At 43.8% G+C, this 26,410-nt stretch overlaps 1 protein-coding gene across 4 annotated transcripts in view; it reads left to right on the forward strand.

Moving 5' to 3' along the window:
• Afg1l (AFG1 like ATPase) overlaps nucleotides 1-26,410 on the forward strand; it is a 166,300-nt gene that overhangs the window by 98,371 nt on the left and 41,519 nt on the right. For all 4 annotated transcript variants that reach the window (XM_036169287.1, XM_036169289.1, XM_036169288.1 and 1 more), the window contains one exon: nucleotides 17,671-17,753. In XM_036169287.1, coding sequence (XP_036025180.1) covers nucleotides 17,671-17,753 — 83 coding nt within the window. The remainder of the gene's footprint in view (nucleotides 1-17,670; nucleotides 17,754-26,410) is intronic.

Here is a 26,410-nt window from a genome sequence, read left to right on the forward strand (position 1 = left end):
CTCACATATCCATGTAGTTTCTGTATGACAGAAAAACCAAGAGATTACAAAGGTCATCTTTAAGTTGGACTTGGTGATCATTATGAAACAGGCATAAAGTTGGGAGGAAGGGTGAGGGGTGGGTCTGGGGCGGCCGGAGGACTGAACACGATCAAAACGCCTTGCATGCATGGACTTCTCCAAGATTAATACAATTCCTTCCCCCTCTCTCTCTTCTCTCTCTCTCTCTCTCTCTCTCTCTCTCTCTCTCTCTCTCTCTCTCTTCTTTTTTCCTCCTGAAGGCCATCTTTGTGAGCCTGGCTCTGTCACTGACTGTGTCAAGTCCATTAAATGTTGAGGGTTTTTTTTTTGTTTTTTGTTTTTTTTCACCTGCAAGTGACGGGATTGGACCATGAGGCCATGCTGGCCCTTGTAATACCATGACTTTTAAGATCAAGTTTAGGCGTTTACTGTGATTTTTTTTTTGGGGGGGGGCTGTGTTGTATTTCTTTTCTGAGCAGCATTCTAAATGTGGTTAAAGCTCTAGGGAAGCCAGTCTACCAAAGCCTGACTGCCCCGCGTAGCAAACAACGTACCTCGTGAAATAAAAGAAAGTGATGTTTTGGCTTCAGCATGCATTTATTAGTTCCTTAGTCACTGGAGATGCTAATATTGCTGATGTATAAATGCCACCATTAAGGAAATGAGGATGTTATAGTACAAAAGAAATACGAACAAGTAACTATAATATAGGAAAATTCTATACTGCCCTACAGAGAGAGGTGGAATGATTAACTATTCAGGGGCAACAGCGGTACCAGTGGAATAAAATACAGCACAGAAAATAAAAATCTCAACGTTTAAAGCTGGTGATTGTGGGCACAAGTGGCAGGCCCAGGAACTGAGTGGTCTCTGAGTGGATCTGTGTTTGCACACTGCAGAGCGGTAGTCCAAACTGCTTCCTTCTTTCTGTTTGTGTTTGACTGGTTCACAAGCCCTCAGTGTGGGTGATGTTACTCCAGGTGGAATGAAGTGAGGATGTCCCCATGAAAACTGGATAAGACTTCAAGGGAGGAAGAGAGAGCAGAGAAAACGCTAAAACAATTGGAGTGCATGTATGAGAAGTTACTTGACCTGGAGCTAAGTAAGTTAGGAACAGAGAGAGCTGAGAAGCACAGAAAATGGCGTATGTAACAGCTCTTTTTAGGGGGCAACAAGAATGAATGGTGTTCTAGGTTGTAACCAGAGACTTAAAAAGCCCATTGAACACGGGAATTCCCAATTGTGTTTGGAAGACCGACTGCCGAGGGAGGCATATATGTGCTAAGTACACTGTGATTTGAGTATACTTAACAAACAGAAATAACAAACCAGTGTCTGGGATAGCACTGGACAATCAGGACAGACGTTGGGCCTTAAAGTCATACCAGACTGGGTTCTACTAATGAGAATCAGTACAGAAAAATGCCTTGTCCATGTGTGCTCACAGGGTTTCGGAGTTTGAAGGGACTTTGGAAACACTTATTCCACACCTTATTATATGCTATGGCCAACTGAAAGTATACTTTCTGTTCTTAACATTGCCCAAGACTTTCTGTTCTTTAATGAGACTTCCTTCCACCAAACCATGTTGCACAGTGTATGTGTGTGTGTGTGTGTGTGTGTATGTGTGCGTGCGCGTTCATTATATTTGCATATTTCATGCATTACAACCTTTTGGTAGAATTAATTATTTTGCATTGTTTCATCAATCAGGAATTCTTTATCTCTGTTGTGTAGATGTCTTATTCTGCCTTATTCTTCCAGCTGTGGTCTTACACATGTGAGATGAACAGAGTGAGACTCGAAACTTGTTTTTAGCTAATAGCATAAAATGATTCCTCAGTTTCTTTTAGTAGGAATAACTATTGTATTGACTAAAGTTGCCTCTTTTCATCTTCACATAAAATTGCTAATGAACAGTGGCAGAGAAAAAAAATGGACAAATGAAATGAAGAGAGAGAAGAATTGGTTTAGAATTTACTACAGACTCTTATTTATCAAGTGCACAGGAATGAGCAAAGGCCATTTTTAAAGCTAAATATTTTCTGGGATTTAGTTTTCTTCACAATTTCAGAGCATGACTACAAGAATTGTGAGCTGTGAGCTTTGCACATTCCTAATACAGCCAGCAAAATATTATGTTTTGTTTGTGTTGGCTGGGCAAGTTTTTTTCTTACCTTGGTTGTTTGTACAGAAAAAAGAAAAATTCTTAAGGTAAATTGCTGGTTATGAAAAAAAATCTAGCATTTTCAAAGTGACATATGTTCTGGAAGGTTCCTGTCTCATGGAAGTTGTCTTGTAGAATTTCTTTTTGTTGGAGAAAATAAAGGTTAGTTCTGTGTTTGGTAGGACAGTTAATGAAAAAAAAAAATGTCTCGGGGGTATATGTTTGAACTTCTTTATACCCTGTCATGTAATATTTTATCTTTTTCTTTTGCTGTCAGGATTGAGGACACTGGTTTTCTTGGGTAAAGCAAACAGTGGGTGAACAGTGGAGTGTTAGTTGTAACTGTGTGCTAGACAGAGCTGACAATGAGTAATGATGTGATCCAGTAAGACAGGCATCACTGGCTGCTTCTGAGCATCACTGTTAGAGGCCAAACAGAGAGAGCTTGAGGATCTTCTCTCTTATAAATTTTCAATTTTCATTAGTGGTAAACAAATGTATCCTTGGCTTGAGAGTCTAATCATGATGTACGTATGTATGTACATATGTGTGTGTGCATGTACATGTGTGCGTGTGTGTTTACTCAATAGCACAGCCCCCTTTTACATCTCTTCCCTCCCTTTTTTCCACTCTCCACTCTACCTCATTGCTCCCTCCCTCCTCAGGAAGTGTCACCATTAGATCTTAGTTTAAAGAATTTTTGTGTAGCTTCTTGTGCAGACATAGCTGGATATAAGCTCAAATATATAGTTGTATTTTGTTGTCAATTAATGGGATTGTAGGTCTTAACCCAAGTTGTGTGTTTAAAGAGGCTGTTGCAAGTTTACTTCAACAAGTTTTGTTACCTTTTCAGTTCAGTTTAGTGTGTGTGTGTGTGTGTGTATGTGTGTGTCTGTCTGTCTGTCCGTCTGTCCGTCTGTCCGTCTGCATGCGTGCTGCGGCATGTGTGGAGGTGAGAGGACAATTTGTAGGAGTCAGTTCTGTCCTTCTGTCCTTCCACTGTGTGATTCTCTGAGATTCGATTCAAGTCTCAGGCTCTGTGACAGGCATCCTCACCTGCTGAGCCATTTTGCTGGTCCATGAATGAACTAACTCCAGTTATTAGTTTGATTCCTCTGTGATGATGTCACGAACATAACCATGGCTAAACATTTATCCTTTGGAGTGAGTGTGGTATTGTGTTCCCCAAAATATTATGCACCCTAATAAATTTATCTGGGGTCAGAGAACAGGCAGCCACTAGAACAGAAATGGTGGCTAGAAAATGGGTCAGAGCAAGCCATAGCAGAATCTGGGTGGTGGTGGCGCACACCTTTAATCCCAGCGCTTGGGAGGCAGAGCTAGGCGGATCTCTGTGAGTTCAAGGATATAGCCAGCATGGTGACACACTCCTTTAATCCCAGGGAGTTGGGGCAGAAAAAGATTATATAAGGTGTGAAGACCAGAAACTAGAAGATTTGGCTGGTTAAGCTTTTAGGCTTTGGAGCAGCACAGTTCAGCTGAGATTCATTCTGGATGAGGACTCAGAGGCTTCCAGTCTGAGGAAACAGGATCAGCTGAGGAACTGACAAGGTGCGATAGCCGTGGCTTGTTCTGCTTCTCTGATCTTCCAGCGTTCACCCCAATACCTGGCCTCAGGTTTGTTTTTATTAACAAGTACCTTTAAGATTCCTGCTACAAGTGAGTGTCAGTGGGACATCTAGTCTGAATGGAAGTAGGGCCTCTTACAAATGAACATGACTGTGTGACTCTTCCCTCAAGTGTTTCCACTTTTCTGATGAACAGGAACAGCTCTTCATATTAACCTCTGAAGTCTTTGTCTTGCTTTCTAGTCCAGTGCTAAAATAAATTCAGTGTTAGTCCTCCGCCTGTTGCTGGTTACAGAATTCCACAGACTATTTTAGGGAGGCGCTTTTTTGGTTTGTTTGTTTTTTTGTTTTTGTTTTTGTTTTGTTTTTCTTTATTTTCTTTCTTTCTTTCTTTCTTTTTTTTTTTTTTTTTTTTTTTTTTGAGACAGTGTTTCTCTGTGTAGCCCTGGCTGTCCTGGAACTCACTCTATAGACCAGGCTGGAGTTGAACTTGAGAGATCTACCTGCCTTTGCCTCTCAAATGCTTAGATTAAAAGCATGCACTACCACCACCCAGCTATATATGAGCTTTATATTCAAATATATAAGGTCATTCTTTTTTAAATGACTTATTTATTTTTATTATATGTGCATTGGTGTTTTGTCTGTATGTATACATGTATGAAGGTGTTCAGTCCCCTGGAGCTGGAGTTAACAGACAGTTGTGATCTGCCATATGGGTTCTGGGAATTGAACCCCGGGACCTCTGGAAGAGAAGCCAGTGCTCTTAACTTCTGAGACAGCTATCCAGCCCTGAGAGGCTATTGTAGGAGACACAGAACTGCTCCTGGCTGAGTAGTAGACACAGAGCTGCTCTAGGCTGATGTAGGAGACACAGAGCTGCTCCAGGCTGATGTAGGAGACACAGAGCTGCTCCAGGCTGATGTAGGAGACACAGAGCTGCTCCAGGCTGATGTAGGAGACACAGAGCTGCTCTTGGCTCATGTAGTAGACACAGAGCTGCTCCAGGCTGATGTTGTAGACACAGAGCTGCTCTTGGCTCATGTAGTAGACAATAGGGCTGCTCCAGACTGATGTTTTTCTTCCTTCTAAGATGGTGATGGTGGTGGTGTCTCTGAAGTGCATGTCCCACTGCAGAGTTCTGACTCAGCTTCTGCTTTTGCAAGGCTTCAGTGCTACACATGGGAGTTTGACCAGATATCCCATCAGCCTCTGCACCTTTTGTATGGCCTGAAAGTCCCTGTGTAGACCAGGCTATCCTTGAACTCACAGAGATCTGCCTGCCTCTGTGTCCTGAGTGCTGGAATTAAATGCATGCACCACCACACCCTCCTATCAGCCTATGGTGCACTGACCTTTTGGAAAGAATGGAGGCCTGGCTACTTTGAAAATGTGACGTACCTAAATATCTGTTGCTTCGGAAGAAGGTTGGATGCTTGGACACCTCAGTGGTGCTCACAACCCAGCTCTGTAGCCTAGGTTCCTGTGGTTTGAGCTGTTGAAATCCCTTTCTATACTAATCAGTAGCTCATGACTCAGGGCATCTATGACTCCTGTGCCTTTCCCTAGTGGCTGTATCGAGCTCTGTACTCGACTGCTCAGGCCTGACCAGCGCACTGTTCTTCCACACTCTGCTCCTTTATTCTCCCAGATAGTTATCCACACCCTGGTGCTTTTCTGTCTTCAGCTTCCACTGAGAAGAAGGATGCTTTGCATGTCATTCCATCCAAACATAAACAAGAGGATTCCAAAGAGTTACTGTGACCAGGTCTAACAGAACCAGCTGAGGGAAGGGAGGCCTGATTTGGGCTCTTGGTTTTGGAGGGATTTCAGTTAATGTTGGCCAGGAAACCTTGATGGTAGACCAGAACAAGGCTTGAACCAGGGACAGGTACAACTTTCAAAAGCCCACCCCTAGTGACCCTGCTTTCTAAAGGGTCCACAGCCTTCAAATATCTGCTACAAATTCTGTCATCTGCTACATGAGCCTTTAGGCTCCTGCTTTGAGTGAGGAGACACTTCATATTCAAATCACAACACCACACACCCAGGACCCAAAAGGAATGGAGCCCTCTCACAGTGTACAATGCCTTCAATCCAATTTCAAATGCCCCCATCAGTCTTAACAGATCTGACATTGTTCAAAAGTTCAAAGTTCAAATATTTTCTGAGACTCAAGACTGTGAGTCTCCTAGCTGTGAGTCCTTGTCAATTCAAAATGACAAGTTACATATTCCTGATCGATAACATCACAGGGCAAACATTCCCATCCAAAAGGGAGGAACTGGAGGACAGCAAGAAAAGATGGGACCAAAGCAAGACGAACACTCAGCAGCGAACCCCACCATTCCATGCCTGTACCCAGGGCACTCTGGGTTATGATTTGGGATAAAAACGAGCTAACACAGCCTGTCTTTAAGGCCCTGACATTTACAACATACGTGGTCCCTCTCTTGGGCTGGCCTGTGTTCCCCACCCCCAATTTCTTTACCTCCTTTTCAATGAATGCATAATAATTATTCATAATGAATTTCGTCCTGACGTTCTCACACGTGAATATATTGTTTTGATCTTATTCCCACTGCCTTTTCCTCCACCTCCTGCAGAGTCTCTTCCCCTCCCAGCTAGTCCTCTTCTTCTTTCGTGCCCCCTTTTAATTTTTCTTTTTTTTTTGAATTTATTTTTTTTGCCATCTCACTGGATGTGTACACGAAAATTAGGAGCTGTGCAGAGGAGCACGGGATGCCTTCCCAGTGGCTACACCACTGAAGTAAATGCCTTTGTTCCCCGTCCCACCCACCATGAACTGTGTCAAACTCTCCAGGGCGGGGCAGGGTCTCCTGAGCTCCTCCCCAGTCCATGGCAGAATGTAGGCGGTACATCCCAGTCCTACGCAGAGCTTTTGCAGACATCACAGCTCGGTCTCTCCTCCCGCTCTCACAGTCATTCTGCACCTTTGGCGACGTCACCCCGGCCTCACAGCAGGTGACACAGCTGTCCTTAGGGCTGAGCCCCGGACAGTCACTCTTTCTCAGCACTTTAACCAGCATAACCACTGCCCTCTGCAAAAAGAAGCTTCTCTGTCTGCCCCTGACACGTCACTAACCTGTGGGCACAAAGAGTTGTTTAGAAGGAAATTTGATTGGCGCATCCTGTCCATTTAGCAAAACATCAGCAGTAGCATCCCCACTAAGGCCTGTGATGTCCCTACCAATGGCCTTCTGCCTGGGTTTACAGGACCCGATGTGAGTTCCCTCATGTGGAGTAGGGCTCAGATCAAATCACAGAGTGGGTCATTACCTCCAGAGCCGAGGTGCCACTATTGTTCAGTGAGTGCATCTTGCCTGGCTGGTTGGCAGTGTTGCAAGCAGGGTCCAAAGCGGAGTAATAGTGTCCATGATGATTCTCTCCCAGCAGCCTATGTAGCACCATCCCCCCGCCCCCCCCAGCACTATGAGGGCTAGCCAGCAGGGAGGAACTTTTCAGGTCAGTCCCAGCTTGATTTCTCTATGTCTTGCAACCAGAGGGTGTTGTGTCTTCAGCATAAGGGTCTTACTATCAAGTTCTGATGGGCAGCCAACAGCAATGGCAATGTTCACTCATACCTTTCCCCGGCACTGAGACTGTGATTTAATAGCCCGTGACTTCTGGCAGCAGCTTTATGTACTCACACAGGGTACCTGCATTAAACCATTTGTGGCTCTGAAAATTGTCAAGAATATGATTTCCTTATGGCTTCTTCACACGTCTTTGGTTTTGATTGGCCTTCCCTGCTATGGTCTCCAGGCCTCCATCTCCTCACCTCCCTCTCCACTTACACCTCTACTCCACAGTTCCCTTCCACTTTATACCAAATGTGCTCCAGGACTCCCCTCTCTGCTGCTCTGAGAAATTATTTCCATCTTCCCATATTGTTGAGACTTGTGTTCTAATATATGATCTAATTTGGAGAAAGTTTTGTGGCTCCTGAGAAGAATCTGCTTTTTGTAGTATTTGCCTGGAATACTTTATAGATGTCTGTTAGGTCCTTTTGACCTATGATGCCACTTAACTGTAACGTTTCTGTTTATTTTTTGACTGAATGGCCTATCTGTTGGTGATAATAGAGTACAGAAGTGACCCACTCTTGCTGTGTTGGAGTTAGTCTGTGATTTTATATCTTGTAGAATTTGTTTTGTGAAGTTGGTACACTGGTGTTAGTATGTGTTTGCTTAGAATTGTTATATCTTTTTGATGGGTTGCTCTGCAATCTTAATCAGGCAGTTTAAAAAAAAAAAAAACAACTATCTTTTGACCTGTTTTGGTTTGGGTCTGTTTTCCCAGGCATTAGTGTTGCGTGTCTGCTCGTGTCCTATCTCTGTCTACTTAGAATGCCATGTTCTGTCATTTTACCCTAAGGTAGTGTCTCCCTTTGGTGAGGCAGAGGCTAGATGGATCCTGTTTTTTAAGTCTGTCTGCTAGTCTATATCTGTTGTTTCACAGGATTTGGATCATTAACATTAAGAGTTACTATTGAATGTGTATGTTCATGTTAGAAAGGAGGAGGAATTCTGAAACAGGTTATTGAGAAGTCAGTTCCCTTTATTACACAGAAAGGCAAGCAGATTAGATAGATAGATGATAGATAAATGATAGATAGATAGATAGATAGAGTTACAAACTGCAAGATTGTAGTAAGAATTCAGCTGAATATGGTAAAGCTGTTCCTGGAAAAATCAAGGCATTCTTCCAAAGGAACCCAAATCTCAAGGAGTATTTGGTGTTATTTTGCTTTTAATACATCAGCTGTTTCCTGCTATGAATTTCATGTGCACTTGTAACTTCCCAAAGAATTTTTTTTTTTTTTGAGACAATGTTTCTCTGTGTAGCTTTGCGCCTTTCCTAGAACTCACTCTGTAGTCCAGGCTGGCCTTGAACTCACAGAGATCTGCCTGCCTCTGCCTCTGCCTCCCAAGTCCTGGGGTTAAAGGTGTGCGCCACCACTGCCTGGCTTCCCTAAGAACTTTTAACAGTGCATTTCACCTGAAATTCTTCTCAAGCATCCTAGACACAACAGCAGTCTCCTGAATTAAGGTAAACACCCTTCTGGAGACACCACCTAGGAGACAGGCAATGCTAGGTGCATAGTTTTGTTTCTTGTGCAAATGAAGCTCACTTTTACTTTTGGTTGTGAGCCTAGCCTTTAACAGCTGGGGAGATGGATGGATGGATGATAGAAAAATCACATGGCTAAGTAATTGGCAGAGGAAATCAGTTTATCAAATTGAAAAATGTGCCCATGGTTGGGAGGAAAAGAACATGGCGGGTAACTTGAGGCAAACAGCTGAACTTACCAGACCATCTAAACAAAAGCTCCCCACCATCGTTAACTGCCTACTCATACCTTGCAGGTCCAGCTCCTTCCTGTTTATTAGCAGATCTGAAATCGTTACTGAATTTTGGTGAGGACTTATTAAACTATAAGTGCACATTTTGTAATAGAAAACAGTGTGGTGTATATATGAAAAAAAGAAGCACCTTTGTACATTCTGAAGACAGTCACAAAATTTACACACACGAGAGCACTTCCAAGGAAGCAGTGTCCATATTAAACATCAGTTGTGAGGGGTGAATGTGAGCACGTGAGGACCCGAGTTTGAACGCCCAGCAGCCTTGTGAACATCAGCTAGGTGTGATGTCTGTCTGTGTCCCAGCCCTTGGGAAACAGAGAATGGGTCCCTGGAGCAAGCTGGTTAGCAATACTAACATGAATTGGCAAGCTCTGGGCTCAGCAAGAGGGCCTGCCTCAGCACGTAAAGTGGAGAGTGGTCAAGGAGGGTACCAAATATAGACTTCAGGCCTCCTTGACACACGCACGCTCATGTGTACCACACACATGTATATGTATACACACACACACACACACACACACACACACACACCCCAAAATCAATGGTAGCCTGTGGGCAGTACATGCCTGTAATCCCTGCACATAGGAAGCTGAGACAGGTGGATCACCAATTTGAGCCAGTGTGATGAGTTCAGGCCTATCCCAAGCTACATAGTGGGATTCTGAAATAAACAAACAGGCAGGTTTAATTGTAATTCTACATGCCAGCAGAAGATAAGCAGAGGTGTTCACATACCACTGTGGTGAGTGTAGATCAGTACAGCCACCTCAGAAGGCTGCTGGTGTCCGTTGAAGCAGAGCATATTCTTTCTCTGGTCAAACAATCCCTATTACAAGAATACTCAACAAAAGCATGGACACACCACAGCAGAAACCACATGCAAGAACGTTTGTTGCTACATTGTTGGTAAAAGGTAAATAACTGGAAGCCTCAGCTGTCCCTCAGCAGTTGAACAAGCTGTGCTCAGTGGGGCGTGCCTATGATCCCAGCCGTGGGAGGTGGAGGCCGGAGCATCAGGACTCTCCATCATTTTCATTACACATTAGAGATCAGCCTGGGCTACAGGAGACCCTCTTGAGAAAACGGAGCTGGGCGGTGGTGGCGCACACCTTTAATCCCAGCACTCGGGAGGGAGGGGCAGGTGGATCTCTGTGAGTTCAAGGCCAGCCTGGTCTATAGAGTTAGTCCAGGACAGGCTCCAAAGCTACAGAGAAACCTTGTCTCGAAAAACAAAAAACAAACAAACAAACAAACAAAAACAAACAAAAAGAAAAAAAAAAAAACAAGAAAAAGAAACCGGAAATTAACCAAAAGTAAATACATAAAGCCACACTAGCATGAATCTGTCTTGGCAGACTCACAAAGAAAATATGATAGAGCAACAGATAAATTAGTGACATGTAAGGCTCAGGGGGCAGAGACTTTACACACATGAAAGAAGCCCTGTGTGAAGGAGTGTGTTCTGGATGGTTCCACCACAGAAAGCTCCCCAGTCAGCCAGCTTCTGTGGTGCTGGGGTCCTTCCGGAAGCTGGAAGGGGATGCTGGAACTGCAGAAATTCTAATGATATTTTGCTTAGATTGAGTGAGACGCTTGTGTTTTATGTGTTTGTATTACATGTTAGTGACAAAAGCTGAACTATGCAGACGTTTATGTGCTTATGGTTTAATCATTGTTGCTGGAGAGATGTCTCTAGGTCAGAGTGCTTTGCTGCAAGCGAGGAGACCCGAGTTTGGATCTTTGCACCTACATAAAAAACTAGGTATGAACAGATAGATGTGCATGTGACCCCAGCAATGTGGGAGATGGAAACATCTTCAGCAGGATGTACTACCTGAAAACAGCAAGCTCCAGATTTGGGAACAGACACTGTCTCAGTGGAGTAAGCTGGGGAGCCATAGAGGAGGAACACAGTATCTTCATCTGGCCTCTGCATGAGTAAGCCCCCAATGGAAAGCTACCTCAGAAAAACTGAAGCTACCTCCACCCTCACCTTTCTGTTCTTGACTCAGTTTCCCCCTTGCACTTGTCACTCGTAGGGGTCTGTTCTTAGCATAAAAATACATAAAATAATATAGTATGTCATAAAGCTTTACTATATTTATACCTGTAGTTATTTTGTTCTCATAGGCCTTTTACGATATCAAAAACAATTGAGCTTAGAATCGTGTATATAATCACCTGTGTCTCATCTGTTTCTTGAGACAAGGTCTCAGACTCACTGTTTGGCTGAGGCTGGCTTTAAGCCTCTGCCTACTGACTGCGGGGATTACAGACAGGCCTGTGCCATGGCATCTGGTTTATGTGGTGCTGGAGATAGAGCCCAGAGTTTCCTACGCAGACGAGCCCTCTGCCAACTGAGCTTCATCCCAAGCCCTCACCTGCCTGTTCTTTCTCATTCTTCCTGTGTGTGTGTGTGTGTGTGTGTGTGTGTGTGTGTGTGTGTGTGTGTTTTGTCTGCTTTTATGTCTGTGTCCCACCCATGTGCCTAGGGCCCTCAAAGGCCAGAAGAGGATCCCCTGGAAACTGGAGTTACAGACACTTGTGAGTCATCAAGTGGGTGCTGGGTGGGGATCCAACCCTCTGAAAGAACAGCCAGTACTATTAATCACTGAGGTATCATATCTCCAGCCCTCCATTATTTCTTTATATCTAGAAAAAACTTAAAGCATGTAAGTTATTAGCAGACCTTAAAAAAAGTGAATAGAAAAGTTATTTATTTATTTATTTGTTTATTTATTTATTTTGGTTTTTTGAGACAGGGTTTCTTTGTGTAGCCTTGGCTGTTCTAGAACTCTGTACACCAGGCTGGCCTCAAACTCACAGAGATCAGCCTGCCTCTGCCTCTGGAGTGCTGTGATCAAATGAGTGCACCACAATGCCTGGCTGGAAATTTATTTTTTAAAAATTTTTATTTTTAATTTTTGGAGACAAATTCTCACTGTGTAGCCCTGGCTGGCCTGGAACTTACTCTGTAGACCCTGCTGGCCTGGAGCTCAGAGCTCTGCCTCCTCTGCTTCTGAGTGCTGGGATTAAAGCATGCACCACCATGCTTGGCCTACGTCTACTTTTATGCTTTTAAATAGTGCTGCAGGTGTGTGTGTGTGTGTGTGTGTGTGTGTGTGTGTGTGTGTGTGCGCACTCACACGCTTAGTGGTGAAAATGGATTACATTTTTTTAGTTCAGAAAGATAAAGTTTCAGGAAGAATTAAACAATAGGACTTAGTTATTAAGATACTTTATTTTCTGGAATAGGACAATCTTTTTTTTGTTTTTTTTTACTAATGGGCAAAACCAGCCAAGGCTCTGATGATTATCATCCCTCAACTTACTGTTTAACAGTCAACTGGGTAATGAACACTCAGCTTGTGCTGCTGTTTCCTCTGCCCTCCCTCCCCCTCTCTCTCTCCAGTAAGCTATTGATTTTTAAATATAATGTATGTTTAGTATAGGCAAACCTCCTCCCCTGAGCTGACGTTCCTTTGCTGAAACTGGGAAAGATGAAAACCTCCCTTCTTTTCAGTCCCAAGGAAGGACCTAGCATGGCACGTGTTGGGCAAGGGCTGGACCCCTGAGCTCTGGCCCCAGCATCAAACTGGGGAGGAAGTAGAAGCCACAGAAAGTGACTTTGTGAGGTGCACTGTCCCCAAGGGCGTAGTCGGAGCAGCTATCGATATGACAGTAGGTCTGGGTTCAGTGCCAGTTGCTGAGGCACAGCGGCTTTATTCATATAGTTTTTTCCAAAGTCAAAGGCCTTTGACTCATACTGTCTGCAGTATGTAATCTCCTTCTCTTTCTCCCCCAGAGCTTCCTAATTGCATTTTCAGATTATTTAATTGTATTTGTCCTTTGTACATAAATACACAAACTATTTGGAAATAAATTTCCCTTGGAGGCTGATTGGTATGGTGCTTATGCATGATGCCAGTCCTGTTAGGAGGTCACGGGTCTTGTAATGGAACCCAGAAATTAGGGGATCTCCTAGACCAGACCCTTTGGGTCTGTCCTCAACTTGGGGATGGTATAGCTTTCACCCCTTTGCAAAGCGCTTTGAAGACTCTAGGCTGGGGACGTGCAAACAATCTGAAAAATTGACATTTATTTTTCTCTAAAAATATAAACTGGGAGTTAGTCTTTGGCAGACAATTAAGAGCTCGCATCGCAGGGCTTTGGTTACAGTTCTGAGCTGCTGATTAGGTGTTCCTGGTGGTGATTACAGGAGGTACAAATGCAATCATTTGCTGCGGCTTAATCACTCGCATGTTTGAGGAGTTAGTTACCCAGAAAGGGAAATTGAAGCTTGTATAACTTCCATTACCCTTATTTCTAATAGAAAAAAAATTAGAAAAAGAGAGAGAAAAGAAGAAATCATGGCTAAATTAGGGATACTGGGTCACATAGGATAAATTGTAGTTGAAAAGAGCCCCAGACCCTGGCAGATACATCACAGTGGGCCGACAGGTTCTGCAGTAGAGGGAGCAGATGAATGGCGGCCCTCGCTCCCAGTCCAGGACCGGCTTCCTCGGGGACACGGGGGAAGGCTGGCTCTTTAATTGTGCATTTCTTCCTTGGAGCTGGTGACTGAGCCCTCCTACCACAGGAGGGGCAAAGAGGAGGGTAACTCTCTTTCCACAGGCTTTCCACAGTACTCAAAGTAGAAAAGTAGAGAGGCAGGGCAAGCGGTGGATGAGTACGGCTTCTATTTTTATTTTGAACGGGTCACACAAAGCAAGGAGAGAGTGAGAAGGTGTGTCTGGGCAACACTACCCTCCTTTCTGCTGTGAAGGGTCACAGGCTCCCACTCTGACAGCGAGGCGGGAGTGGATCTGAGATGATGCACCTGGGGTCACTGTGAAGGCATTCAAGAAGTCATGGCGTCAATGAGTTCAGGGACTGTTCTTCACAAGAGGCTGCCAATGATTGGTGCTGTATGGATACCTCCAGAGGTCCAGCTGCTAATTTTTTGTGAAACAATGTTACAGTGGCAGCTATATAATCCTAACGATGACCATGTGCCTACCCTCTACTCTGGGTCTATGGTCTTTGCTCTCAAGATGACTAGTCAGAGATCACCAAGGCTATCCTGGTGTTAGCACCAGAAGTCTTGTGTCCTGAGAAGGCCTCCATCATGAAGAACCCCTCCATCTCCAGGGCATGGCTCACCTGCCATACCCACTCCCTAGCACCTGTAGCATGGGAGGAGGGACAATGGGTTCTTGCTGCCCCTGGGGGCTGTCTTCGGCTCTGGGCCACTGAGGAGGAGCCTGTGTGTCTAGATAGCAGTAAGCCTTAGAAGAAGGATGCTGCTGCCCAAGTGTGCCCAGATGCTATGTTCTGGTGAACAGCCAATGTCTGTAACATGTGCAGGCTTAGAACAATTCCTTCTTACAGCCTTCCTCCCTGTGGGCTCAAGTGGTGGTCTAGCTTCCTCGGGACCATGGTGAGTGGCTGTGGTTGGAATAGCCAGAGACTGGTTGACATGTTGTCCATGTTATTGCAGAACCTTGTCAGGGCCTTTGTATGGAAAGTTTAGGTTTTCTTATGGCACAGTGGACTATTAGCAGTTAGATAAGTTACCTGGCGCTTCAAAGTACCAGAAGAAATATTCCAACCACCAACTAAGAAGCTGCCTCTGGTGTCATGTAGGTGTTGGAACCTACCATCCTTTCCCCTTTTTTCTTTTTTCCTTTCTGGTACTAGAGGTTGAATAGAGCCCCTGCGTGCTAGACAAACACTCTGTCACAGAGCTCTATGACCCTGCGTGCTAGACAAGCACTCTATCACAGAGCTCTATGACCCTGTGTGCTAGACAAGCACTCTGTCACAGAGCTCTATGACCCTGCGTGCTAGACAAGCACTCTATCACAGAGCTCTATGACCCTGTGTGCTAGACAAGCACTCTATCACAGAGCTCTATGACCCTGCGTGCTAGACAAGCACTCTATCACAGAGCTCTATGACCCTGCGTGCTAGACAAGCACTCTATCACAGAGCTATTTCTTAGCCTTCTTTGTACTTTGTATTTTGAGAGAGGATCTCACTAAGTCACCAGACCCGGTGTTTCTGGGTTTGTTTGCCATAGGTTCTGTCTTTGAGCCCAGATTGTTCTTAAATGCAAGAAATCCTCATGCCTCAGCCTCCTGAGTGCTGGGAGGGTAAGCATGCACCACCATGCCCAGTATTTCCATCCATCTTATGTAATGAGATTCAAGCACAGATTATGGGCCCTGCTTCTTATTGGTTGATACATCAGCACCACTTTGTAAGAACATGTTGGGATAGAGAGATGGTAGAGCTGTTTTGGAAGTTCCATCCATTCTCACTATCTTGGCATCAGAGATTTGAAAGACTCAATTTTTATTAATACAAACAGTAAAGTTATAAAGATATGACTTCTTTCTTTAAAAAAAAAAAGATTTATTTATTTTTGTGTATGAGTGCTCTATCTTCATATACACCTGCAGGCCAGAAGAGGGCACCAGATGTCATTACAGATGGTTGTGAGCCACCATGTGGTTGCTGGGACTTGAACTCAGGACCTCTGGAAGAGCAGCCAGTGCTCTTAACCACTGAGCCATCTCTCCAGCCCCAAGGTATAACTTTAAATCACCAGTTTTATAAAGCAGTTTTCATTTTGAATACAAACTAAAAAGACATTCTGTAAATGTTTCTTGAGATATCCAAAAAATCCTGCTCAATGAATATGTATGTTTTGTATATATACACACACGCATGTCTCCTCCATCCCACAGAACACCAACTAACACAGGTTGGTGTTGCAAAGTTCATGAGTTTTTATAAAAAGGTATTTGGAGTGTGTGTGTGTGTGTGTGTGTGTGTGTGTGTGTGTGTGTGTGTGTGTGAGAGAGAGACAGAGAGAGACAGAGAGAGAGAGAGAGAGAGAGAGAGAGAGAGAGAGAGAGAGAGAGAGAGAGAGATTTACATGTACATATGCAGCCTGGAGGGTGGGAACAGTAGTATTAGGTAAAGAAAGAATAAGTGATACAGTGATGCAGGCTGAACAGAGGCATCTGGAGCAGGAGAGGGTGCTGTGGACACAATCACCGGACGAGAGCTGAGGGCCGAGCAGTGGCGGTATTTGGGAAGGTGGCTCTGCAGAAGGTGTCACTGTAGTGTGGTCATTTGGCTTTAAATGTCGCCGCAGATGCCTGACCCAGCTCTTGGACTGAAGATCCCTGAGGCATTTTTTTTTTTTTTTTTTCTGGAAGCTTCCACCTTCTTATTCCAGAGTTATGGGAATTGGCTGTTTTCTTGTTTGTTTTTCGAGACAGGGTTTCTCTGTGTAGCCTTGGCTGTCCTAGAACTCGCTCTGCAGACCAGGCTGGCCTCGAACTCACAGAGATCCTCCTGTCTTCCTCCACCCCCACCCACCCCCTGACCGGCTGACTAAAAACCAGCTATTTTAAGAGGTCAGCAGAAACTCAAATACAGGTACTTGGGGAAATTTACTGGCAGTACAGTTTCGACAACGTTTCAGGAAAACATAATGCAAACTTACTTTTAATTAAATTATTATTTTATTGGCTTTATATATATATATATTTAATATTGCAATTTCAGTTTTATGAATCTTACATGAGTTAAATTGTTTTGTTCTAAGCTCATATACAACCTCATTGAAACATCTCAGGAATTATACACACACACACACACACACACACACACCAGAAAGCTTATAATTCCAAGTCATTCCATGTTTTTTGTTCATTTGTTTTGTTGGTTGGTTGTCAGAGCCATTTCTCCAAAGCATTTATTATTTTATTTTTTTAACAAAAACCATAACAAAATAAAGCATACTAAGATAAAACAAAAAACATCACTTTGAAGTTGGACAAGGGAAACCAACAAAAGGAATGAGCCCAAGAGCAGGCACAGGAGTCAGAGTCCCTTTGTTCACACACTCAGGAGCCCCGTAAAAAACGCTAACCTGGAAGCTGTAATATATAATGGAGGCCCTGGTGCAGACCCGTGCAGGCCCTGTGCCTGCTGCTGCAGTCTCGTGAGTTCATGTGAGCCTCGCCCAGTTGATTCAGAGGGCCGTGTTCTCCTGCTGTCCTCCATGCTCCCGGGCTCTTACCTGCTTTCTTTCCACCTCCTCTTCTGCAGGGTTCCCTGAGCTCTGAGGGGAGGGATGTGACGGAGACATCCCATTTAGGGCTGAGTGTTGCAAGGAGTCTCTCTCTATCTCTCTCTCTCTGTAATGCTTGTCTCTGGGTCTCTGAGTTTGGTTCCATCTGCCCTCTGAGAAAGTCCCTCTGACGGTGGCCGAATAAGGCACTGATCTATGAGTATAGCAGAATGTTGTTAGGGATAATTTAATCACTCTTGCATTTATTATTTATTTTTATTTTTATTATTATAGACCGGCGGTATTTGGTTTTACTCCAGGTTCCTGGGGTGTCTTGGGCTCCATCGCATGGAGTGGGTCTTAAGTCAAATCTATTCCTTGTTTTAAAATATGTTTTCTATGTCTGTATTATAGGAATATTGCAAAACGGTCCAGCTAGATTCTGGGATAGATTATCGGAAAAGGGAACTCATTCCTGCAGGGAAACTCTACTACCTGTAAGTGTTTTCTGTGTGTGTGTGTGTGTTTAATTTTCTAAGCTTATGATTTAATAACTTATCAGGAAAAGATTAAGAAAATAAGTACTTTATTAGAACCTGAAAAGCTAATTCTGAATTTCATAATTTTTAAACAAAATGCTATGATGTTAACTTCTCTATACTGTCTTAGCCATCCATATTCACATTATTTCTAATGTATGATTGGGTAAAACCCTAATTAGGTTTTTGGGGAGGAGATGACAGATGGCTAGGAAGTAATGAGCCCCTCAAAAGAGGCTGTGGTATTAAGAGAGTGTCTTCAGTGTGCTGAAGGAATTAATTATCGTGGACATCTTCTGACAAGTGTTCCATCTCTGTCCCTCACATTGTTGCGTATTCTGTCAGACAATCTGTCTGTATTTACCGTTGTTGACTGACTCTCATGCAGAGCCCATGCAAAATGCATCCCATATGCAAATACAACAGGGTATATCTTGAAGTCTTTTAAAAGAGTCTCCTGAGTGGGAGCAATTTATAATAATAGATGTATCCAGCACATGCAGTTAAGGCTGAGAAAACAAATACAGTTTGTTTGAAAATGTCACTCGTGAGAACCCTGGGAAGGAAAAAGTGCTTTATAGACACAATTGCTGTTCAGTATCTGCCTACAGCGATTGGGGGATCTCAGGGACCAACTCACAGGCCTAATTGTGATATAACTAAAAGGCATGTTTCTGGTAATTTAAATTTTGATGACAATGTGCATATGAGAGGTTGAGAAAACTTCTTGTCTTTGCCGCCTTGTAAGCAGAAGTACTTACTGTTTTTGAAGCAGAAATTAGCCAGGGAAATCACATAATTAAAATTGCGTACTTTACAACATACCAAAGGGACTATTGCACTTATATTCAGATTCTGAGATTGTTACAGAAGCGTCCCTTAAGTACTCAGTCTTTAAGTACTTCATAATTTAAAACAATTCTCCTAACACCATTGTCCGCTTTCATATGGACGATTCTTCCCTTTTTCTTGATGTTTCCTTTGTTTTCCTGACATTCCTAACCTTCCTTAAAATATTTTTTAGTGAGGAATTTCTTCCTTCCTTTCTTTTCTTTCTATTTTGAGACAGTGTTTCTCTGTGTGACATCCCTGGCTGTCTGGGAATTTGCTGGCTTTGAACTCACAGAGATCTTCTTGCCTCTGATTAAAGGCGTGCATCACCACCAGGCTTCTGAGGACTTTCTTAAGTGAAGAAGAAAGAGGACTGGGACATGGGTCAGTCAGCTCACCATGTGGGCATGAGGACCTGGGTTCCAAATGCTGGACGAGGCAGCATGCATCTATTAACCCAGTGCTAGGGAGGTGGAGATGAGGTTCTCTCTATGCTCACTGCCAGCCAGTGTAGGCAAATGTAAAGTTCTATATTCAGTGAGAGACCCTGTCTCAAAAACATGGAGGAGAGCAGTGATTGAGGAAGTCACCAAACATTGACCTCTGGTGGGTTTACACACACACACACACACACACACACACACGCACACGCACACGCACACGCACACAAGCACACACACATGCATGCATGCACAAAGGCACACAATTGCACACACATATCTGCATCATGAAGTCTCTGTATAGCACTGACAGCCTTAGTGGGGTTTCTTGGTGAAGAAGCTGCTTTTGCTGAGAACATAGACATTTTTCTCTCTTTGACCTTATCCTGGGTACCCAGTGCTCTTCCTGACAAACCAGGTGATTTTATTTTATTTTTAAACTTAATTACATTTATTTATTTTCTTGTGTGTGTGTGTGTGTTTATACACACGTGTTCATGCATTCATACATGCATCCCATGGCATATATGTGGAGGTCAGAGGCAGCTTGTGGGAGTCGGCTCTCTTTTCCCCATGTGGGTTCTGGGGATCAAATCAGGTTGTCAGCCTTGATAGCAAGCACTTCACCCCTGAGCCATCTTGTGTGTCCACAAAGCGAGGCAATTCTAGAATGGTGAGACTCAGTTCCGTTCCTAAGACACGTGGTGGGAGAACACGGACTCATGTGACATCCCAGAGTGTACAGGGAACCCTGAAACATGGCAGGATCCGAGGCTCGGGGTGAACCCCTATTCTCTCTCATGAGGTCTCGGGTCAAAGTAAGAGAAAAATCCCCTGAGGTCTGCTTTAAATGGACTTCTTTTGTCTTTCTTTTATGGTAGAGAAGATTGAATGTAGGATCCCACAGACTGAGCAAACACTTTACCACTAAACTATACCCCAAGCTCTGTTACTTTATCCTTTTTTTTATTATTATTATTTTAAATTACATGCATGGATTTGTGTTGGGCATGGGTATGAGCCTGTGAATGCAGACCGGAGGTGCCAGATTCCCCAGGCTCCAGTTACAGGGAGTTGTAAATTTCCTGGAATGGGTGCTAGACGCCAAGTTCAGGGTCTGCTAGCGTGCACACTTCTAGCCACCCAGCAGCCCTCCAGCTCTTCCCCTTTTTGTTTTCAGACCCTCATTCAGTTGCTGGGCCTGGACTTGGATTCCCCCTGAGACCAAACAGGTCTTGAACTTGTGAACTTCCTGCCTCAGCCTTCTGAGTAGCTGAGATTGTAGGCCAGTGTCCCCCCAGATGCAGCTTATCTCACATTTATAGAAGAACTTACTACAGTTCCTCTTGTAACAGACTCTCACATGCTGTGTTGTTCTTTTGTCCCGTAAAAACATGGTTCTCTTTATTACTCTCTGGCTAAAATCTGGAATCTGTTTCTGAGTATGTGGGTCTAGATTCCTCCCCTGTCAGTTTCACTAGAGTCCAACTGCCTGCAAAGCAGAAGCCTGGCTTCTCTCCAGGGGACACCAGCCACTGCTGGACTTCCTTGCAAGCAGAGTCCCGGACACATCCTTAATTAAATAGAAATGTTCAGACGAGATGGGTGCATTCTGGGTAGTTGGGCTGAGACTAGAAATATCCATTAGCTCAGCACTTTACTTCAAGTTTCCAAAGACAATGAAAAATGTCCCAAGCTGGAACCCAAATAATACTAGAAATCACCAGAGATTTCATTCAAAACAACCCGTGAAGCTGACTGGGAGCAACAGCTGTCATTCAGAATATTGTCTGCTTTCTCAGAACTGGTTCACACAGGCACAGCCTGTTTGCTTGTGGTCCTATTGAGTTAGAAATCCCAGGGTATGATGTGTGTGTGTGTGTGTGTGTGTGTGTGCGCGCGCGCGCGAGTGCGCGCGCGTGCGCTCTCATGTGTAAAGGTGTGCTGTGTCATGGCATGCTTGTGGAGGTCAGGGGCAGTCTTGGCAATTACTTTCTGCCTTCTCCTTTGTTTGAGTCAGGGTCATGCAACAGGAGGATCCTGGTTTCCTGAAGAGAGGATTTCTGGTCACCTCGATCTCATATTTGCTGTTTGTTTTTTCATTTGCTTTTAGGAATGGAGTAATGTGGTTTTTGTTTTGTTTCCCTGCTAAGTCTGTGAAGGATCTAGAATGGGATGTTGCCTATTCGAATATACAACAGATTTCTCCCAAACTCACATTCCACCCCTATCCTCAGCACAGCAGCCATGGCCTCATGAGAAGAATTGATTTCATTTTCTTTTCAATTGTGTGTATGTGTCTATTGAATGTAATGTATTCGTGTGCATATAGGTTTGTGTCGTGTGTGCGTGTTAGTGTGCAAGTGTGTTAGGCCACAGATCGATGTCAGTTTCTGCCTTATTTTTGGGTTAGGATCTTCCTTACTGACCCTGGAGTGTGCCATCTCCACAGGAATGGCTGGCCAGCAAGCTCCAGGGATCCTCCTGTCTCCGCCTCCCCTCTCCCTGGTGCTTGAGTGACAGGCTCATACCACTGCACCTGACTCTTACATGAGTCCAAGCATCTGCACTCAGGTCCCCAGGCTTGCACCTTACCCACTGAGCCAGCTCCCCAGCTGCTCATAGGAAGATTGAAAACTGAACAGGGGACAGGTGGCAGACCTGGAGTGTTTATGTAGTCTATCTGAGTTCACAGATTTCCTCTTAGTGTTGTATGGATCCTGGCAAAAGAAACGATTGACCTGGGTTAGAAACACGGGATTTTAGTAGTCTGGTACAGAGAGCAGCCTGGGTACTAGGATATGCTGTCAAGCCCTTGTTTCTGGGTCCCCTGGGATGGGAGGGATTTTCCTGGGGCCTGGATGATTCCAGTTCAGGCTTTTAGAGGAGCACTGAACTTGTGTGGACCCTGTCATTTTCCAGCCGGGAAGAAGCACGTCTGCCTTTTATCTCAAGGGTTACCCGTCTCATGGCTCAAGGTTGCTCATGACAAATAGAGCCCTGGGGAGAGTCAAGGCCTGTGTTCTTGGCACATCAGCTCAGTGTGGGGAGAAAAAAGACAGACAGAGGACCGACTCTTTCAACAGGCCACGAACTTTTATTTCATTTGGCTCCCATCCATCAGAGTCATCACCACCTCAACGATATCCATATGAAGCACACTGTTGGTTGTCTAGTGTCTCAAGACCATCTTAACTGCCTGTATGTATACTACATGCACAAACACATACATACACACACACACACACACACACACACACACATATCCATCCTTTCAACAGATTTCAAAAATAAGTTTCTTCTTAAATACTTTCCCAGTGAAAGCTTTGTCTCACAGCAACTTCCAGTTTCCCCCTTCAGAAACATCTCTTTCAAGAGGAGATCATTTTGGCGACTGTATCTTTAAATACCAGTTTTTAAAAAGCAACAATTAGGTGGTTAAAAAAAAAAAAGCCCCACCGTGCTCTAAGGCTAGCGTTCTGTTTGAGGGAAAAAGATCTGAAAGCTAAGGATGAGGCTCATACCATACACCCAGTGCCCCACAGTTGAAAACACCCTGCCTCTTGCCTGTGATGTTCTTTATAAATGCTCTTGCATCCTTCCACTGCGAGGACCACATCAGCAAGTTAAGAATGTTTCCTAGCTTCATTGCTACACCTTCCCACACCTAAAATCTTCCCCTATTTTTTTTCCAGAGCTGAGGACCGAACTTGCTAGGCAAGTGCTCTACCACTGAGCTAAATCCCCAACCCCTCCCCTATTTTTTTAGCCTAAAATTTTTTAATTTAATTAATCAATTTTATGTGTTTGGGTATTTTGCCTGCATGTATCTGTGTATCGGGTGCATGCATAGTGTTCTCAGTGGCCAGGAGAGGGCATCAGAGCCCCTGGAAGCAGAGTTAACAGATGGTTGTGAGCCACTATGTGGATGCTGGCAACTGAACCGTGGTCCTCTTGAAGAACAGCCAGTGCTCCTAACCATTGAGCCATCTCTCCAGCCCCTTATTTTGATTATGAATTATGTGTATATGTGTGTCTGTTTGTGGGTGTGCATATGAGTGTGTTGCCTACAGAGGCCAGAGCATTGTAATTAGAGTTACAGTTGTAAGCTGCCCTACATGGGGGGTGCTGGCAATCTGACTCAGGTCCTCTGCAAGAATAGTATGTGCTCTTAACAGCTAAACTATCTCTCCAGCCAAACTTTGGCAAAGTTCTGGTTTCTGCCTGGGAAGTTGCCACTTCCTTGTTTGGAAGGTGTCTGGGACATCTTGGATCCATTTCCCCGTAGCTCATAATCACATTACAGGTGTTTGTGGTAGTTGTAGTTTGGGTCTCCTTTTCTTGCCAGTTAGAAAAGTTTCGGTTGCCTGTTTATTCAGGCCTCAAATCTCTTTCAATAGTGTTTTGTAGTTTCCAGTATATAATATGCTTTACAGTTCTTCTGTTAAATTCCTTTGTTAGTAGCTTATTCTTTTTATGCTCTATAAATGAATTTCCCCCAATTTTATTTTCAATGTCTTTATTACTACTATAAAATGCAATAGATTTTTGCATATTGACCTTGCTGAACTGGTTTATTAGTTTCTTAGAGCTCCTGGAATTTTCTAAATACTAGATGATAATATCTACAAAAACAGTTCTCTTCGTCCTCTGCAAGCTGGACATTTTTTATGTCTTTTTTTCTTGCCTAATTCTCCTTCCCAGAGCTGAGCTCTAGTACATACAGTATGAGAAGAGATGAGAGACGGTAAGCCTTGTTTCTGGCCTTAGAGGAAACGACTTCAGTTTTACCATTAATTACACCATTGTCCCTGGGTTTTTCATAGATGTCTGTTATCAGTTAATAACATTCTTCTCCTTGATTTGTTGAACATTTTTGTCATGTTAGATTTTGTGAGATGCATTTTCTGTCTTTGCTAAAGAGAATTGTGTGATTTCAGTCCATTGTTACATTTACACACTTGGTGCTACTAATTGATTTTAGATTTTAGATTAGCCTTGCATTTCTGGAATAAATATTTTCATACTCGTCAGCTTTCCATCTCTGAGCAGAACATCTGAGTCAAATCACTTAGCAGGAGGAGATTCCTGTTTCAGCCCATGGTTTCCCAGGTTTCCACCTGTGTGTGGATGGCACCCCTCCTTGGGGCCTGTGTCGAGGCTGGACACTGGCTGGGAGCGCAGTGGGGCCAAGGCAGCTGGGAAGAGGAAAACAGAGAGGAGGAGGAGGATGTGTTATGTGAGGGTACCCCTCTTACCTAGCTGCCTTCTACTAAACCCCACTCCCTAAGGTTCCTCTACCCCCCCAGTAGTGCCCTGAGCTGGGAACCATGCCTTTAACATGAGTTTAACAGCAGTGAGAGAGAGGGTGATTTGGGGGGGACACTCAGCTCCAGACCATAACTATCACAGTGTAGAACCCTCTTGTACTTTGCTCAGTTAGGCTTATCAGTACTTTATTAGGGACTTTCATGGCTGTAGTTGGAAGAGATGCACATCATTGGCTTTCTTTCTGGACATACTTCAGTCTGGTTTTGATAGCAGGATAACGCTGGCCTCACAACAAGTTTGGAAGGACCCCATACTCCTCCACATCCCCTTTCTTGGTCAGTTGATAGTTGATTTGTATCTTTCTAGGAGTTTGTCCATTTCTTCTAGGCTAGCAGATTTGTTAGTTTGCAACTGTTCATGGGGCAGGTTGAATATCCTTATCCCAAATGCTTGGGAACACAGTATTTCAGATTTTGGAGTTGTTTTTTGTTTTGTTTTTGGAATGTTTGTGTAAAGTTTATGATTGAACACCCCTAAGCTGAAGTCTAGACTTTCAGTTTAGAATTAATGTTATTATCTTATCATCGATTTCATTCTGACAAGCTTGATTATAACACCCTGCCTTTCGCTGCCTCCTCATAAATGCACAAGTCCACATTGCAAACATAGAAATATATGTTATTACATATATCAGCTTCATGCTTCATAGCCTATAGGACATAATCACACAAACTGTTTTTCAAGGTTTTTAGCTGGTAAAACCATAGAAGTATTCCATTTGAAATAATTTGGATGTACACTTAAGTAGTAATTAATTGCACATTAACTCAAGGGCTACTGAGTGAGAAATTGATACCACGTGTGTGAAACTATTTGAAACACCACCTAACAAGTGACACAGTGCAGCCATCCCTCTTGTAGACTTCCAGACCGGCTGTACCGGTCTGCTCAGCACATCTCTCTTCTTTCTCCAGTGGCCTGCATGTCACAATGGCACCTCATTCTGCAGAACACTTTGGCTTGTTGTCACAGCAGAAATCTGGCCCATCATTCCCTGCTTAACCACACTAGCAAAAGTATCCTGCTGTAGATAATATTGTATAGATGTATAGTATGTGAGCAGATCATGTGAATACATTTTTTTCAGTTTTCTTAACCTTCTCTTCCCCCACCCTGCTTTTTTAACAGGGTCCCATTCAGCCTGGAACTCACTCCATAGCCCAGGCTGCCTTTGAATTTGTACAATCCTCCTGCTTCAGGCTCTTCTATTTTGGGATCATAGGCGTGAGCTACTATGCTCAGCTCAGGTACTTAGCATTCTTATCAGCTTGTTATTTCATCTCCAAACAGATAGCACCGAACAGATTGAACTGAAAGTCAGTCTCTAGGACAAGAAAAACTGATCTGGCAGAGGGCCCGGGTTCTTAGTTACTTGCTAGGGACTTTTTAAGAAGCTCTTAAAACCCCCTTGCCTCTTTCCCGCATTATTCAACTTCTCTTTCATCTTTATTGGTTTTTAAGACCTTTTGTTCATATTGCTTTCTGAAATTATACAAAAAGGAACTTTTAAAAAAATGTATCAAACTGCAGTTTTGCATGTTAGGCTACTGACTTCTTTTAGGTAAACGACACAGAAAGTCTGTAGCCATTTTCTGCGGAGACGAGAGGGGTGAAGCCCTGCAATTTGAGGAGATTCCACTTTCTGCAGTACGTACAGGTCAAGATTAATGGAGCCAGGGAAATCATCCACCAGGTGACTGAGAAGGGTGGGAACATGGAGCCTGAAATGGATCTCTGAACAGTCAATTAAGCCTTTGCGTGACTGGGAAGATAAACAGCTGGATAAAAATCCATTTGAACAACCGATTCCGTTATGTAAAACACACCTACAGGATTTGAAATGCTACCAAGGCTGTTTTATATTAAGGCAAGCATAAACCAACTTAATTTTAGACCTGCCTCCAGCCCCAGATTATGTTTGGTGTGAGGACAAAGAGCTATACAGCGTGGATGCACAAGGGATCGGTAGAGGGCCGAGACTCTCTGCCAGGAAAGTTTGGCAAAGAACCCCCG

Source organism: Onychomys torridus, chromosome 19 (assembly GCF_903995425.1).
Source record: "Onychomys torridus chromosome 19, mOncTor1.1, whole genome shotgun sequence".
Lineage (NCBI taxonomy): Eukaryota > Metazoa > Chordata > Mammalia > Rodentia > Cricetidae > Onychomys > Onychomys torridus.